Raw genomic sequence first — 14,758 nt, 5'->3', positions numbered from 1 at the left:
AAAACAGGTGAAAGGGAACAGGGTGCAAAAACGTCAAAATGGAAATCATTCACTTGTCACGAAGCGTCTGGCAGCTGGAGCCTCCATTCGACAATGTCATGCATAAAATTATGTATGCACGGTGTGAGGGTCACTGGGAGATGCTGAAAAACATCTGTTGTTATGTCTCCGGAATATTTAAAAAAGAGATGAACCAGCCAGATTAACGCATCCCAAGCAATGCTTCCTTGTGCCTGTATCCCTCCTCTGGAGAGCACCTACTCTCGGTCACCGCATCCTCTCCTCCAAGTGCCTCATCCAATTAGCAAGTCAATAAAATGTGTCTGTGAGGCAGAGGAAGCCCACCACAGCCCCTCCTCCTTTTTTTCCTCCTCTTCTCGCTGCCACAGAGCCTTGCAGCCCCCCCCCCCCCCCCCCCCGCGCGCCGCTAGCCCGCTGTTAGCCTGCCGCACAACCAGCTCCACACTGGATCAAGCTCCGGCAAACAGGTTGGGGATGAGAGGCTCACGGTGAGGTGGTGGTTCTTGCCAACGTGCATTTGATTTTTTATCTGTATCGACGCAACAAAAGAGACACAAGAGGAGAGAGAGAGAAAAATCCTCAACTCGGCGCCTGCCAATGCAGCTGCTCTGTCTCTAGCGCTGTCTCTCCCCTCTCCTTTCCCAAAGCAATTCATGAGCAGCTCCTGCCTTCTCTCCCTGCCTCACTGTCTGTCCCCTCTGACTGAGGAAGTGGTGATGCACAATATGATTATGGATGTCTTTGGATCATTGCAATAGGGAATAAAATAGTAAAAGAGAATACAAATGTTTTGGAAGCAAAACTGATTGAAGTAGCATGTAATTCAATTACATAGACAGGAAACTGAAGATACTAATTTGGGTTTGCAGGTGATGATGCAGGACAGTGAAGAATAAAGGAGAGAGGAATGGGAAACAAATGTGTTCCTACAAAAAGATGTCAGTATACAATCAGGGAGATTGCCACTTCTCTTTCCCCTCTGTTTGTCTTTTTATTAACCCATCAACATCTAGAATGTGGTAACCAAAACAAAGTTCATGAGAAGTTCAGTCATCACAGTAAAATTGAGTTCCCGGAACCTTTATGAATTAATCTAATATTTGGATCATTCAAAACACAGCAATTACAACAAAGATGAGAGCGAGAGAAAATAGTTTTTGCACCATAGTTTGTTCTTTGGTTTACATATATGAATGTATTTAATTGTCTTCCTTATTTTGTTAAAATAATGTCAGCCAATTGTATATTTTGGAGGAAGTGTCGGGAAAACAAGATTGATACTATATTCACATCTAAACGCTAAACTAACTGTCTGGAGTCAGCAGAGAGTTAGTTTAGCATATAAATGGGAACTAGTTGGCCTTCCAAAGGTGGAAACAAGACCCACCTACAAGCAACTCTATTTATTACATTTATAACTCATCTGGCTTGTTTTACATTTGGCAAGTATTCCAGTCTTTATGCTAAGGTAAACCGTTAACCAGCTGCTGGTGGCGGCTTCATAGAGACAGTACAAACATGAGGGTGGTATTGATCTACTCATCCAACTGTCAGCAAGAAAGCAAATAAACTAATTTCTCCTAATGTTGAACCATTCCTTCTACTCACTAGCAGCCTTTTAAAGGCCTCCAGTTATACAGTGTAAGAATGTCTGCCAATAACTGTTTGCAATATTCTTATATATATATTCTTATATATTATTGCAGTTATTTTGGAGTAGTTAATCAGGTAATATTTTTTGTTAACAGTTTGGATGACAAATTTACATAAATCCTGAGGTACAAACTCAGTGTGGAGTTTTGAAAGATGTGGGCATCTTACCAAAAAGAATGTAGGATCAACCTTTTTTGAAAATTGACCTACAATATCAGAATATCTTAGCTTCTGTTTTGTCTTTGTTTAACATCTGTCTCTAGCAAGTCCACTAACTTTATGAATGTGCAATACTCACCTCTACTGTATGTGAAACGCAAAAACAATTGATGTGTTAGTATTTCATAAAGTTCGTTGCATTTTTTTTTTCATAGAATAACATTTCTTTTATATGGACTACCATCTATAAAATAACAATAATAATACACAAATAATAATAATAATAATAATACACAAATGAAGTTTAGATGTGATTTACACTGTTTTTTATTTCATTTGAAGTTGCAGTGCTGGTTGATTTCAGATGGTTTTAGCAAACGGTCAAAAATGTTAAATATGAAATGAAGTCCAACCCTTCAGTCATCAAAAACTATTTATGACAGTATTTAAGGGCAATACCAGTATTTTTGTCATGCGTGTCAGTCGTGCGTTTTTCTTTCCTCTCCTTGCGATTTCCATTAAAACATATGGTTTCATTGTTCCTTTAGTATGATAAAAATGACCACAAATACAGTAAGATCACTAACGACTGGCTGCTCTTAACCTGAGGTGTCACTTCTGTCATCCTGTAATGAGAAAAGACGACATCTCTGCTTCCTTCTGTCGAAACACAGTACAAAAGTAGCAAGAGCAACATTTCAGAGGAAATGACAGACGTTTCTGTGTATCAGTCCCTGCGGACGAGACTGATACACAAATCAAACATCAAAAACACTGGTACTGTCCTTGAAGATACGACATGTTAACATCATTAATTGTGACGCTGGAAAGCATGCCAGTGATCCTTAAGTTCACTCATCGTCTTTTATCAAATTCCATTTCTCAGGCTTTAATCCTTTTTTTTGATGTAGGAGCAACACAAAAATATCCCCAAGACTCAGACGTCTTAAAAGGCAATGCATTGAATGAAACTGAAATCCTTTATGGAAAGGCCAGGTCTAAGCTTAGACACTGTTACCTCTCACCGCACGTTTCACTGCATCATTTCAAGTCAATGTCTCCTCGTCCTGGAAATATGGATGTTCTAGGGCATTCAGGGCAGAAATTCGTTTCAAGGGGTCGAAGGTCAGCATTTTCTATAGACAAAAGAATAGCAGGATATTAGAGCTGGGTCAGGTCTTGAACAAACAGTTTGACATTTTAAGAAATACTCTTATCCAGTCTCTTGCAGACGGTGTTACTCTCTGCCTATATACTGTATCTGAGCTTAGAAAACAAAGGTAATCAAATCCTCTTACAAGCACTTCTAAAATGACTAATTAACATGTTATATATCATCTGTTTAATATATTCAAAATCAAAGATAAAAAGACAATATGCTGTTTATGTGAGATTATGTGTCGACTGTCATTTGGCCAGTAGCAGTTGCCAGGCAACCAGTGGAAAGTGCAGGAAGTTACTGAACTGTTAGCTTTCTTTAGTCATTAGCATTTAGTTATTTTGATCTGGTAATATTATTAAATTCTTGCCTAAAATCGCTTATTTTGCACTTAAACCTATATGTTCTACATTATATAGAGTGGCATGATTACATTATACTGTATATGTTCAAATGAATTGTACGTCACTGGTTCAATTGCAGAAAATAAACTTTTACTGTAAATTTCCCATTTTTGATCTGTTGGTAATCCAGTTAATCCATAAAAATACTAATTAGTTCTTATTTTCAGTTATATCATTTAAAAATATAACCATCTTAATAGAATATTTTATCTAATATTTTACACAAGACACTTCAAATTTAAGTAAAAAAACATAGGCATATTTAGGTTAGAAAGGTTACCAATGATAATTTAGATGTGTAGATTTGTAACTCATCAGGGGGGTAAATTGTTTTTGCACCATAGATTGTTCTTTGGTTTACATATTATATCAATTTAGTGTATTTTCTTTCTTATTTTGTTAAAATAATGTCAGCTAATTTGAGAAAGAAGGGATTGATACTATTTTCACATCTGGAAGCTCGATTCTAAACTAAATACTAATCCATTAGAAAGGACGTGATTGTAGCCCTTATTTTGTGTTTAACCAGCACTGTAAATTATATTAAATAACAATTGAAAATTAAATCCATTATAGTCTGTTATAATCAAATACCAGGCAGGCTGGACTGACATTTTAATTTCTAATTCATGCCAAAGTCTCACCAGCAAAAGTTGCGCCCCCTGCTCATTTATCTCTGGAACAAAGTCAGTGATTGGGCGAGGTAAGAGAGGGGAGAAGTGTTTTCTTGAGAGTGTAACATCAGTCGGCCACTCATCCTCTGGTGGCAAACCAATAACTCTGAAATGACATAATTGTATAATGCAATAAGTATAATATGAATCATCCAGTCAGGAAAATGTGGAAACTATTTGTTACTCACTCAAAAAGTTTCCCAAGTTGGTCCACTTCTGATTCTCCGCAGAACAATGGTCTAAAAGACAGAAAGATCGCACTACATTTAATAGATTGAAGCAGTTATTTGTTATTCACATGTCTTTGAAACTCCTGTTGGTGCAGGAGGGCAAACAGCGACATTAATTTGAATGATTTATGGTTATAAATTCAGTTTAACATTTCACCCAAATCAACGGGTTCATGATCCTATGAATGTATCATTAAACTGTTCACAAGGCAATCATTTTGAAGCATGAATCTCTTTACCAAAGTTGACTGCTGTCTTCATGCATTGTGTCATTTGTACCACTAGATGGAGCTACTGCTTGCGTGCATGTATGTGTGCGCGACGTCTGTGCATGTGAACTGGATTCTCAGCTAATCTGGGACATGTTGCATGCAAGACTGATGTGCATCTAGAATATCTTTAGTCACATTATGACTTGCAGTAATGGTTTGTGGACATATTAACAACTAATAATGTGTCAGTGTGTTTATGGCAGCATGTATGATGCTGATGACTTCACGATGGCAAGTACAACTACAATGTCAGAGTAGATGCATTGTAAACTGTTTGCAAGAGGGGCAAGGCTGAAATAAAATACATATATGTGCTGTAACATAATGAGTGAGGCAAAGCCCGACTGTTTTCCACCAATTCAACTGCCAACAGTCTGAGGCTACAGACCAGATTTCGCCAGAGCCGCAGATAAACTCGTTATGTGATCCATTGAGAGATTAAATGTGAACCCTCTGCAAACTCATCCCAGCTGCTCGGACTGCCACTCAAACACATGATGTGTCTGGACACTCACATCGCCCGGTAATGAGTGTACATGCTATCGTCAATGATAGAACGGGTCTAAAGGTGGAACATACAGTCAGGGCCAGAAGTATTTGGACTGTGACACAAGTTTTCCAATTTTGTATCTTTACACAACTCCAATGTAATTGAAATGAAGCAGTCAATATGTGGTTGAAGTGTAGACTTTCAGATATAATTTAGTGGATATAACAAAAATATCACATGAACAGTTTAGGAATTATAGCCACTTTTACACAGTCCCCACATTTTCAGAGGCGATACTATTGTCCCGTGACCGATGGTTCAAAGAAAATAGTTATTTACTGAAATTGCCCACAACAAGGACTGTGTATTGAGTCATGTTTTCTGAAAAGAGGCCTTGTATTGTAAATATATATTATTTCGTTGCATTGAGTACTACAAGCTGAGCAGCGTCTTATAATCATATAGTATTGGAGAGACCGTGCTTAGTTTATCTCTAAAACTAGGCAACTCGCATCAAAACAATCTAGATTGACAAACAGCACACATGTAAGAGGAGAGATTAGATTTATTCATTTTGGCGTTAACTTTTCCTTTAACATATCTGCAAAGTGTTCATTTTCAATGCTTTTAATTTGCTGACTTGAAACAGAAGACGGGACAAGACTTTTGTCAATATTTAACCAAAGACACAATGTTTTCCTAACCCAGTAACCTAAAAACAAATAAGAGGCTGTGCATAGTACTCCCTACCTGCCCTACGTAGGATTTATGCGCAATATAAAGATGCCACACTATATATATTTTAGAGGAGACATTTTCATTAGAGTTTCCAACTCGTATTTAGCCTCAGGAGTTATATGATAAACTAGAACTTACTTTGTAAGCACAAACCTCCACCTCCATGTTCAGGATATGTAATTGAATCTCTGCTACTTTGAAACTTAATTAGATCACCATTAAAATCGAACGCACTGTTCCAAGGCTTCTCACCTCACCGAAAGAAAAACAAAATCGTTTCAAGTTACTCTCGGGATTAAAACACCGACACAATATTGATCATAACAAATAAACATAAATACTGGATATAGTTTCAGCCTTCTTTATTTGAACATTATTCTGCTGACTCACTTGCGTCTGAACATCTCAGCAAAGATGCAGCCGGTGCTCCAGATGTCCACAGGTGTGGCGTAACTGGACTGCAGCAGAACCTCGGGGGGGGCGGTACCACAGAGTCACCACCTGGCAGACACAAACATGGAAGCCATTTTTGGGAGTTTTTGTGCTTTTATTCTCAAGGTTAATGTTTGGCAGCAGACTATCATGTTAGACACTCTGTGTGGAATATAAGTGCAACTAGTATGATAGATTAGTTATTTAAAGCTCATTTCTTAGTGGCTAAAGGTAGGATTTTTGAATTTTTTATTGAAATGCAGGAGAGCCAGATGCTTCCTCAATAGTGAAGATCTAAAATAAATGATGGCATTCTGTGGAAAATGCTTTATAGGCAACACAAACACCTACTACTGTTGTGGTCCAGGTGAGTTCTTACCACAGGGGTGAGGGCCATGTGGCAGCTGTAGATCCTGGCCAGTCCAAAGTCAGCCAGCTTCACTTGGCCCTGGCTGGTTACGAGAATATTCTCTGGTTTCAGGTCTCGGTGCAACACGCGGTTAGAGTGAAGGAATGCCAGACCGCATAGCAACTGCCTCATCAGGTCCTGCAGAAACACATACAGGAATTAATTAATTAATATTTTAACCGGGGTTGTTTTAAAAACAGGGTTAAAAACACCCTAAATAAGGAAAAACACTCCATCCAATCCATACAGCCCCCCCCCCCCCCTATTCTACCTATTTTAGAATAGGTAGAAACATTAGTTTAGATATTATTCCAGTTAGTTCTCACTTTAATGCGGCTGGGGGATAATCCAGGAGCCGGGGCTCTCTCTAGGTACGTCTTGAGGTCTTGGTCCACATGTTCAAACACCAGAGTGACTTTAGTCTCCTGGTCCGACCTCTGGGTGGCACATACATCCATTAGCCTGTCGAGCACAACAAGAACAGTGACTTCTGTGAAAAGTGTTCACAGTGAATGGTGGACAACACAACACTTGGTATAGCCGTCTTACCTGACCACATTTGGGTGGTCAAACTGCTCCAGCCTTTTCAACAGAGCCACCTCTCTGACTGTGGAGACTGGGAGGCCATTTTGGTCCGTCTGCACACGGACGCTCTTCAGAGCCACAAACTGCCCACTTTCTGTATCTCGGGCCTTATAAACCGTCCCGTAAGCACCTCCTCCGATCTCTGCCACTGGCTCATACTGGAGACTGGTGCCGTGGGCCATGGCCGAGATCAAAGAGACTGAGAGACAAAGTATGACATACAGATCAGATGCAAAAGCTGTTAATGCGTTTAATTACAATTATGAGATGATGAAAGGTAATCACGTATGTATAGTTTGCAATGCTTTATTGAAATAGAATATTCTTAGTAGCCCACTTGCCCTCTTATATGTACATTACTCCTTTTTTCTTATTAACCTTATCAAGCATAACATTGGGGGGGGGGGGATCAAATCAGAGTGTACTCTCCCATTAAAGCAGGAAGCAGAGATCTTGATATCACACCAAAGTGCAGCATGGAGCTGTTCTATTGAAATAGTGGAAATGAACAATGGACGAACTGGGTAACCTTATCCGTACATTATACACATCACTATATTTAAGAAAACAACAGACTTGTAAACCCACTACCTTTCATCTTGGATCTCACTGCCAGTCACCCGAAATGACCCTTGACCCAAAACCACCCAGTACACAGACTTTTAATATTAAAAGAAATCTACTAATTGAGGTATTTGAAATTTAAAAAAACAGGGAAGGCAAGAGACATTAAAACATCCAACAACCAGTTGCCAAAGTTAAGTGGATAAGCACTGTGTTAATGTTAACTTTTGTTTAAAAATATTTTTCCTATTTCTGTCATCTTTATTTGAGTCTTTTGTTTGTTTTTCTTTTTTTCAAATGGCTGTTGGTATTAGTATTTCTTATTATGTTTGCAAATGATTAGCATTAGCAATCTGTATTTCTAAATGTGATAAAATATAACAAGACAGAGTGTACAGACATGCTAGCAGCCGTGAGGCTGTATATAGCACATCTTTGACCAAATGATGACATGCAAAGGTTTAGCAGGTCATATTTATCCAGTTCACCACTTCATTTAGCATGTTAGCATGCTAACATTAAAGCTAACAAGTACAGCTGAGGCCGATGGGAATGTCAAGTATTGAACATATTGAGTTTTGACCTGCTTGTGGGTTAGGGTCATTTAAATTCATCATGAGGGGGACATGAATTTCTGTACCAAATTCCATGGAGATGCATCATGCAACATACAAAAACAACATTTGTTGAGACATTTCACTAAAAAAACTCATGGTGGTACTATAGGAAAAGTCTGGGGATCGTAAAAGTTCTCAAGATACATCACATGGGAACCATGAATATCTGAATAAAAGTTATGGATTGATAGCTAGAAGTCTGTACCAAACTGGTGAACTAACTGACAGATTAATATTGCCATCTATAGAGCAACTCCACTAACGCGGCTAAAGTTAAATAAAAACATAAACCACAGAAAACATCTAAACCAGTATATTACTATACTATATTAAACAAGCACAAGGACATCTAGGCATGGAATTTACTCATAATTTTACAGAGTAGCTTGATGGATCTATTATAAAAGATGGCATTGTATGTATGGAGCAGTAAACCACTGACGAGTGTGCAAGGAAAAAATATGAATGTGGTGTAGTCATGAAAGTTCTCAGAAAGAGTTGGTGGAACAACAAATGAATAACACGATTCTCTTCAGGGGCGGTGTTTCCACTTTAGTAATTCTGTTGGTGAAACACTGCTGCATCAAGCTGTTGACCAGTGTGTAGCTGTTGGAGAACTGCAGTAAACCGATGAGCATCAAAGAGGGGCAAAACAAGCTGGTGGACTTGCCAAGTAGCTGACCAGGCCATTCTGGTTTAGTGCTGAATGTGCACCATTTGCAATTACAAAGTATTGAAGACTGAAAAACTGTTTAAATATCTGGAAACAGATATGTCTAATCCAGTGAATTTAATGCCAAAAAAGATTCTAAAAAAATCAAAGCACTTCCTCAGTGATACAAAAATCCTATTGATCAAATATTTTCATGAAGCAGTACTTCTCCGTGTTTTGCAACATTTCCCAACACAACCAAAGATAATTACACTTTATTTACGCTACAACAGTTAATCTTACAATAGACACATTATTTTCTGTATCACGGTACATTCCATCATATTGCCCAACTCTAATAACCCTAATAAATTTGGTTTCAACTCCCTCTCAGAGGTCAATAAAGTTCAATTATCATCATATAACCCATTCCCAACCCCTCACATACAAACACAGGACCCCTTGTCACTTAGGTTAAGGCAACAAAACGACTTGGTTAGGTTTAGGAAAAGATCATGGTTTGGGCTAAAATTATTAAGTTCATTCGGTAACTTATCTTACGTACTCAAGTTAAGTGCGTTAAGTAAGATACCTTATTTAACTTTTTTTAAATAAGTCAACGTTGAGTTTTGGTTTCACACAGGCCATGAACAGCGCTCTCCTGGGAGAAAGTCCTGTGTTTGTTTGACCCATCCTTCGATCTTGATCTTCTCCCTACACAGACAGAGTTAATGTATGGCTGGAGCAGTTGCTGGGCCTCTGAGCATCCAATAATGCCACGGATGGGTTTACATTTAGAGTTAGCTGAAGCCTGGAGCCTCTCATTAAGACACCAAAGGGTGCCTCTTGTGTCACATCCGCTGTCGATGGGCGAGACAATGCGTCTGTACTTGATGATCTAGTAATGAATCATCAGGGAGGTGAAGTTACATGCAACACAAATGGGCTGCTCAACACTACCAACTACACATTAAAATGTAGGCAGACATCATCATCTTTAAACATGCATTAACAGATTTTATTTTTGGAACATAAACGCAACATTGACATTTTATTACCTAAGTTCTTACAGCGAACATACTAACAAACAGTTGCCTATTTACAGACCCAGCAGACGCAAAGCAACATTAGCATTCATTTCATGCGTTGCAAATCCAATATTCATTCTCTTTTTAGCTCCGTTTTGATGGAATTATCTGGTTCCTTAGCAAATAAATATTCCACGATGTTCACCAGCTGGTTGTATATTTGTTTGACTGTTGTTTTGGGCTGGCAGTAATAGACGTGCAGTCAGTGGACGAGACCTTGATCCTGCTGGTAACGACTGATGAAAGCACTGATAATCCAAAAAGTAAAGTTGAGGTCTGTAAAACCCAAATAATGAGCTGAAAGTCATTAAAACGCTCTGTAGTGCTAAGGGGAACCCATATTGTAGGGTACTAATTTACAGTTTAGTCATTTGACCTGTTGCTCATGTAAAACACATTGATTGATGCAGCTTTAACATCATAGAGGCAACAAGGGTTTCACTCACATTATATTCTGCGAGCTACAGAACAAAGTACCTGACCTCCTGCAAGAAGTCAAATGACTCACTGAATGGGCCGCCATTTCAAAGCAAATATACTTGACACAGGACTTTTGGCCACCACTCTGCCAACACAGGAAGCACCTTCAACCACTCAACCCCCAAACAGTTTTCTGTCCCTCCCTGTCTAACTTTCCTCTGGCCTCCTCACCAACTTCGTCCATCAGCACACAACCACTCCTTCCCTCCCTTTGTTCAAGCCTACTCAACATTAACTCCTGTTACCTTCATACCCAGCATTTATTTCCTATCCACAGATTCTGTGGTCCTCTGCTACTTTTAAGGCTTTTACAGTAAAGTAAATGGGACCAGAATGTGCGGCCCTTATTGTATAAGGACAGAGCAGAGAATCATAACTTAGACAACCTTGTTACTATGAGGTGTGGGATGGTTACCTCAACAAAATCAATGTGCCTGCTTTCAGGATTTTTAATGTATAACCTTGTTTAAAATGACGGACATCTGCCTTAGTGACTGATGTGTTGGTTTGGAAGGACAATAAATATTATAGGCAATTTCCTTTCATGTTCAATCGGATTTCAAGGTCTAACAAAAACCCGATTTAATGCTTTAATTAAATTTTTACTTTTCTTCAATATTATTTTTTTACCATTACCTCCCAATTTAAATGAACCACAGCAATTGGACAGATTTTTTTATTTATTTATATTCTTGTAAATATCTTCCACTAACAATGTAACTTTCAGCCAACTAATACTGCACAAATGTATGCGACGACATCGACAAATTATTTGAAAATGTTGATATTTAAGTAATCCTTTCAGTCACTGAAAACAAAAATTCCAAACATTTGCTGGTTCGAGCTTCTTAAATGTGAGGGGTTGACAATATATTTGTCATATAGGATAGTAAAAAAAAAAGACTCTTTGGGTCAGATAAATTAAACAATTTGAATACATCACATTGGGCTCAGGGCTATTGGCATTTTTCACTACTTATTGACATTCTACAGACAAAGCATCGATTTAAATATAAATGTTCCAACATGATTAATAACGTATTAATTAAACACAAAACTATCAATAAAACTGTGTTTTAAGTATGAGCACAGTGGGTTTGTTAGGGCGGACAAACTGTAAAAAAAGAAAAGAAGTAAGGCTGGAGCTAAAATTGTTTCTGCAGTGTAGAGTGAGAAAAATACAGCAACAAAACAGCAGAAACACAATCAACTGAAAGCCAAAAATTTGAACACGAAATTAATTATCTTCTGTTGTGTTCGTTATTTTCTAAAGCTGGCACATCTGATGCTCTAAATGGCCGTCAATTTGTTCTGTTGACGGCATGAGAGTGCATGTTTGGACTATAACTTTGAATACATTATTGCTCCAGAGACCCCAGAGAGGAAAACAGATAAATGCAGAGTCATTACTGAATGTAGGAATACTGTATATGCACCTTTTTGGGCTAATTTATAAAATGTTGATGAATCACATTTATTTACAGCCGTTCAGATCTGTATGCTAATCTCAATAAAGCTGCGATCAACTGTTCTACTTAATATTTACAACCCAACATGTACATATAGGGTTAATTATATCTCAAAGGTATTTAGTGAAGTGCTACTCTATTGCAACAATGCTGTTATTTCATATACTGGTCGAAGTGAACATGATGCTAACCGGCACTGAGCATACACATGTTATGACCAAGGGGTTCAATTATTCAGAAAGGGCGCCAAACCACAACTGTTGAAGTAGTCTATATGAGCTGTAGTTAATAAGAGGAAGAGATGTTCATTATGCATGTTGAACACACCACATTTCTTCCTCTTATGCAAAGATAGTTGAGTCAGTCTGCAGGAATCTGCTCGCATTCCTGTGTTTCTGCAAGAAATACTAATTCCTGTCAACATCACCTATGTCAACACTGAATTTAGAAAGACTGCAAATAAATGTCTAAAAATAGGCTGATTGACTTCATTCAGCAAAACATAGTAACATAAAAATACAACCAGTACAACTCAAGAAACATTTAGTTTTATTTTCTAAGTTTAATTCAGAAAGATTTGTCGCAGATTCTAAAATAAAAACAACAACCGTTACCAGTTTTTTTAGGCATAAGAGAAAACCAGTGAATTTTAACTTAACTATTGAGGGCTAGTATACAAACATTACACACAGAGAACAATCTGACTGTATGTCCTATAAGTACAATGAGTAACTACTAGGTTTAGGTTTGTATTATAAAAACATGTTGTAAGTATTTTATTCATGTAGAAACAAACATCCCACAACTTTCAAGGAATCGTTAATGATGACTTTTGGCCAACATAATTTGCGAGCAACAAATGGGCTACACAGTCTGTAAAAAATTAAAACATGAAACAAATTGGGATCTAGTGGTTACAGGCAAATACAACATGTTATGCCCACAACTTCCTTTAGAAAAGAATTAAACAACATGCTTTTTTATATTTAAATAAACGAGAGAATCTACTTACAATTGATCAAGTATTTATTCACACAGAGTATACAAAAATAGGCTTTACCATGTGGTTATTTTATATGGACTATATATTAACTGAAATACCAGAAATATCACATATTGTGATATATGTTGTTGTTGAGATATGAAATGTCCTGTATTGTGATATATTTTACCACCTGGGTGGTCAATACATGTTTATCTTAAACTACAATATTCCATCCTAATTTACTTGCAAATAAAGTTATCAAATAAATGTTGTGGTGTAAAAAGCACAACATTTGCCTCTGATATGAAGTAAAAGAGAAGTAGAAAGTAGCAGACAAGTATAGGATCCCTTATTCTTGGTAAATTATGACATATATATTTACTGAGCCGGACATTTTATATTTAAAACATAAACCTCTAAGTGCTCCCTGGATGTCAAACGACAACCTGTAATAGAGTCACTGTTCTAAACTTGTGCCTGTGTTGTCTTGTTATTATCATCTGGCTCTTACCCCTGCAGTGTCCCCACCTTCATTGACAACAGCTTGATTAAAAACATTTGTACTGCTTCACAGAATTAGCCTGTTGAAAGGGTTTCACTTATAATGAATGATCAGGCTATGTGTGGCCTTCATGCCAAACCTCCTCTGGTCCTACAGGAAGTGGTCAGACTGTTCATGACTTGTCACCCTAAAACCGTCTTTTAAGTCACAGAAACAAAAGGAAAACAGCAGATTTGAGCAAAACATCTGGAAGTTTCACTGACGTCTCACAACACTGAGGCCAATTACAGCTGATAGAGGATGTATGTCGCCTATTGATTATCAGCTCTATTTTCTTCCCCACATTGAATTCATTTATCCACTTAATCTAGCCGTCAGACATTGAGGGCCAGTGGGCGGAGGCAGAAACAGGCCAGGACAGACGGAAAGCCCGTATTCCCCGACACGTGGTGCTCCTCCATAGCGCTCCTTTGTTAATTAAACTGGCATTAAAAAAAAAGTGAAGCCACAACAGGCCACGCGGACTTTTTCCTCCTCACCTAAATGTTCACTGACGTGGCGGAGGAAGACAGTAAAAAGTACAGACGGATCACCGTCAGAAACTTCTATTTCCACATCTGTGCCACATTACACAAATTGCCAAAGTGTCACACTAATGAAGCACGACAGTTCAGATGCTTCACTTACCTCGGCCGTGTCTTTTCTGCGGCAGGTGAGCTTTACTTTCGCTCTATGAGGAGGACATGCTCACTGGTCTGCCACGTATAACTCCTGTAAAAGCGGGTCAGGGGCGGCAGGTCGGGTCCAGGCGGAGGTTTACAGCTCCAGCAGTGGGTCTGATGTGTAGAAGCCAATCAACAGATTGTGTTTTCGGCCTCCAATGTTTTCTACCAGCCTGCACTCTTTTTGGGTCGTCGCTTCCTGTTGCTTCTGGCAACTCTAGGAGGAGGCGGAGCTAAAAAAAAAAGAAAAAAATCTTCACAGCATAGCCTATCATGTGTGAAGCCCTTAAAGCCCTGCTGAGCCTTATAAAGTTACAAAAAGCATATAATCCATGCTGCAGAAATCTTAAATATTGTAGTTGTTAAATGCATATCTTTGAAAAGGCTTTTATATGGCGTTTATTTCAGATACAGTAGGCTAATAATAGGCACAATAAGTAACACAATACAAAA

At 38.2% G+C, this 14,758-nt stretch overlaps 1 protein-coding gene across 1 annotated transcript; it reads right to left on the bottom strand.

The window, feature by feature from the left end:
• Window positions 1-2,142: 2,142 nt before the first annotated feature.
• On the bottom strand, window positions 2,143-14,541 carry cdk4 (cyclin-dependent kinase 4). Its single transcript, XM_034532397.1, is given in 9 exon segments — window positions 2,143-2,969; window positions 4,041-4,176; window positions 4,259-4,309; window positions 6,191-6,279; window positions 6,281-6,301; window positions 6,612-6,779; window positions 6,968-7,103; window positions 7,191-7,425; window positions 14,271-14,541. Coding segments are annotated over 8 exon segments (909 nt in total). The 5' UTR covers window positions 7,409-7,425; window positions 14,271-14,541; the 3' UTR covers window positions 2,143-2,879.
• Window positions 14,542-14,758: the final 217 nt, after the last annotated feature.

This window comes from Cyclopterus lumpus, chromosome 5 (genome assembly GCF_009769545.1).
Source record: "Cyclopterus lumpus isolate fCycLum1 chromosome 5, fCycLum1.pri, whole genome shotgun sequence".
NCBI lineage: Eukaryota > Metazoa > Chordata > Actinopteri > Perciformes > Cyclopteridae > Cyclopterus > Cyclopterus lumpus.
This window is presented reverse-complemented; position numbering and strand designations above follow the sequence as displayed.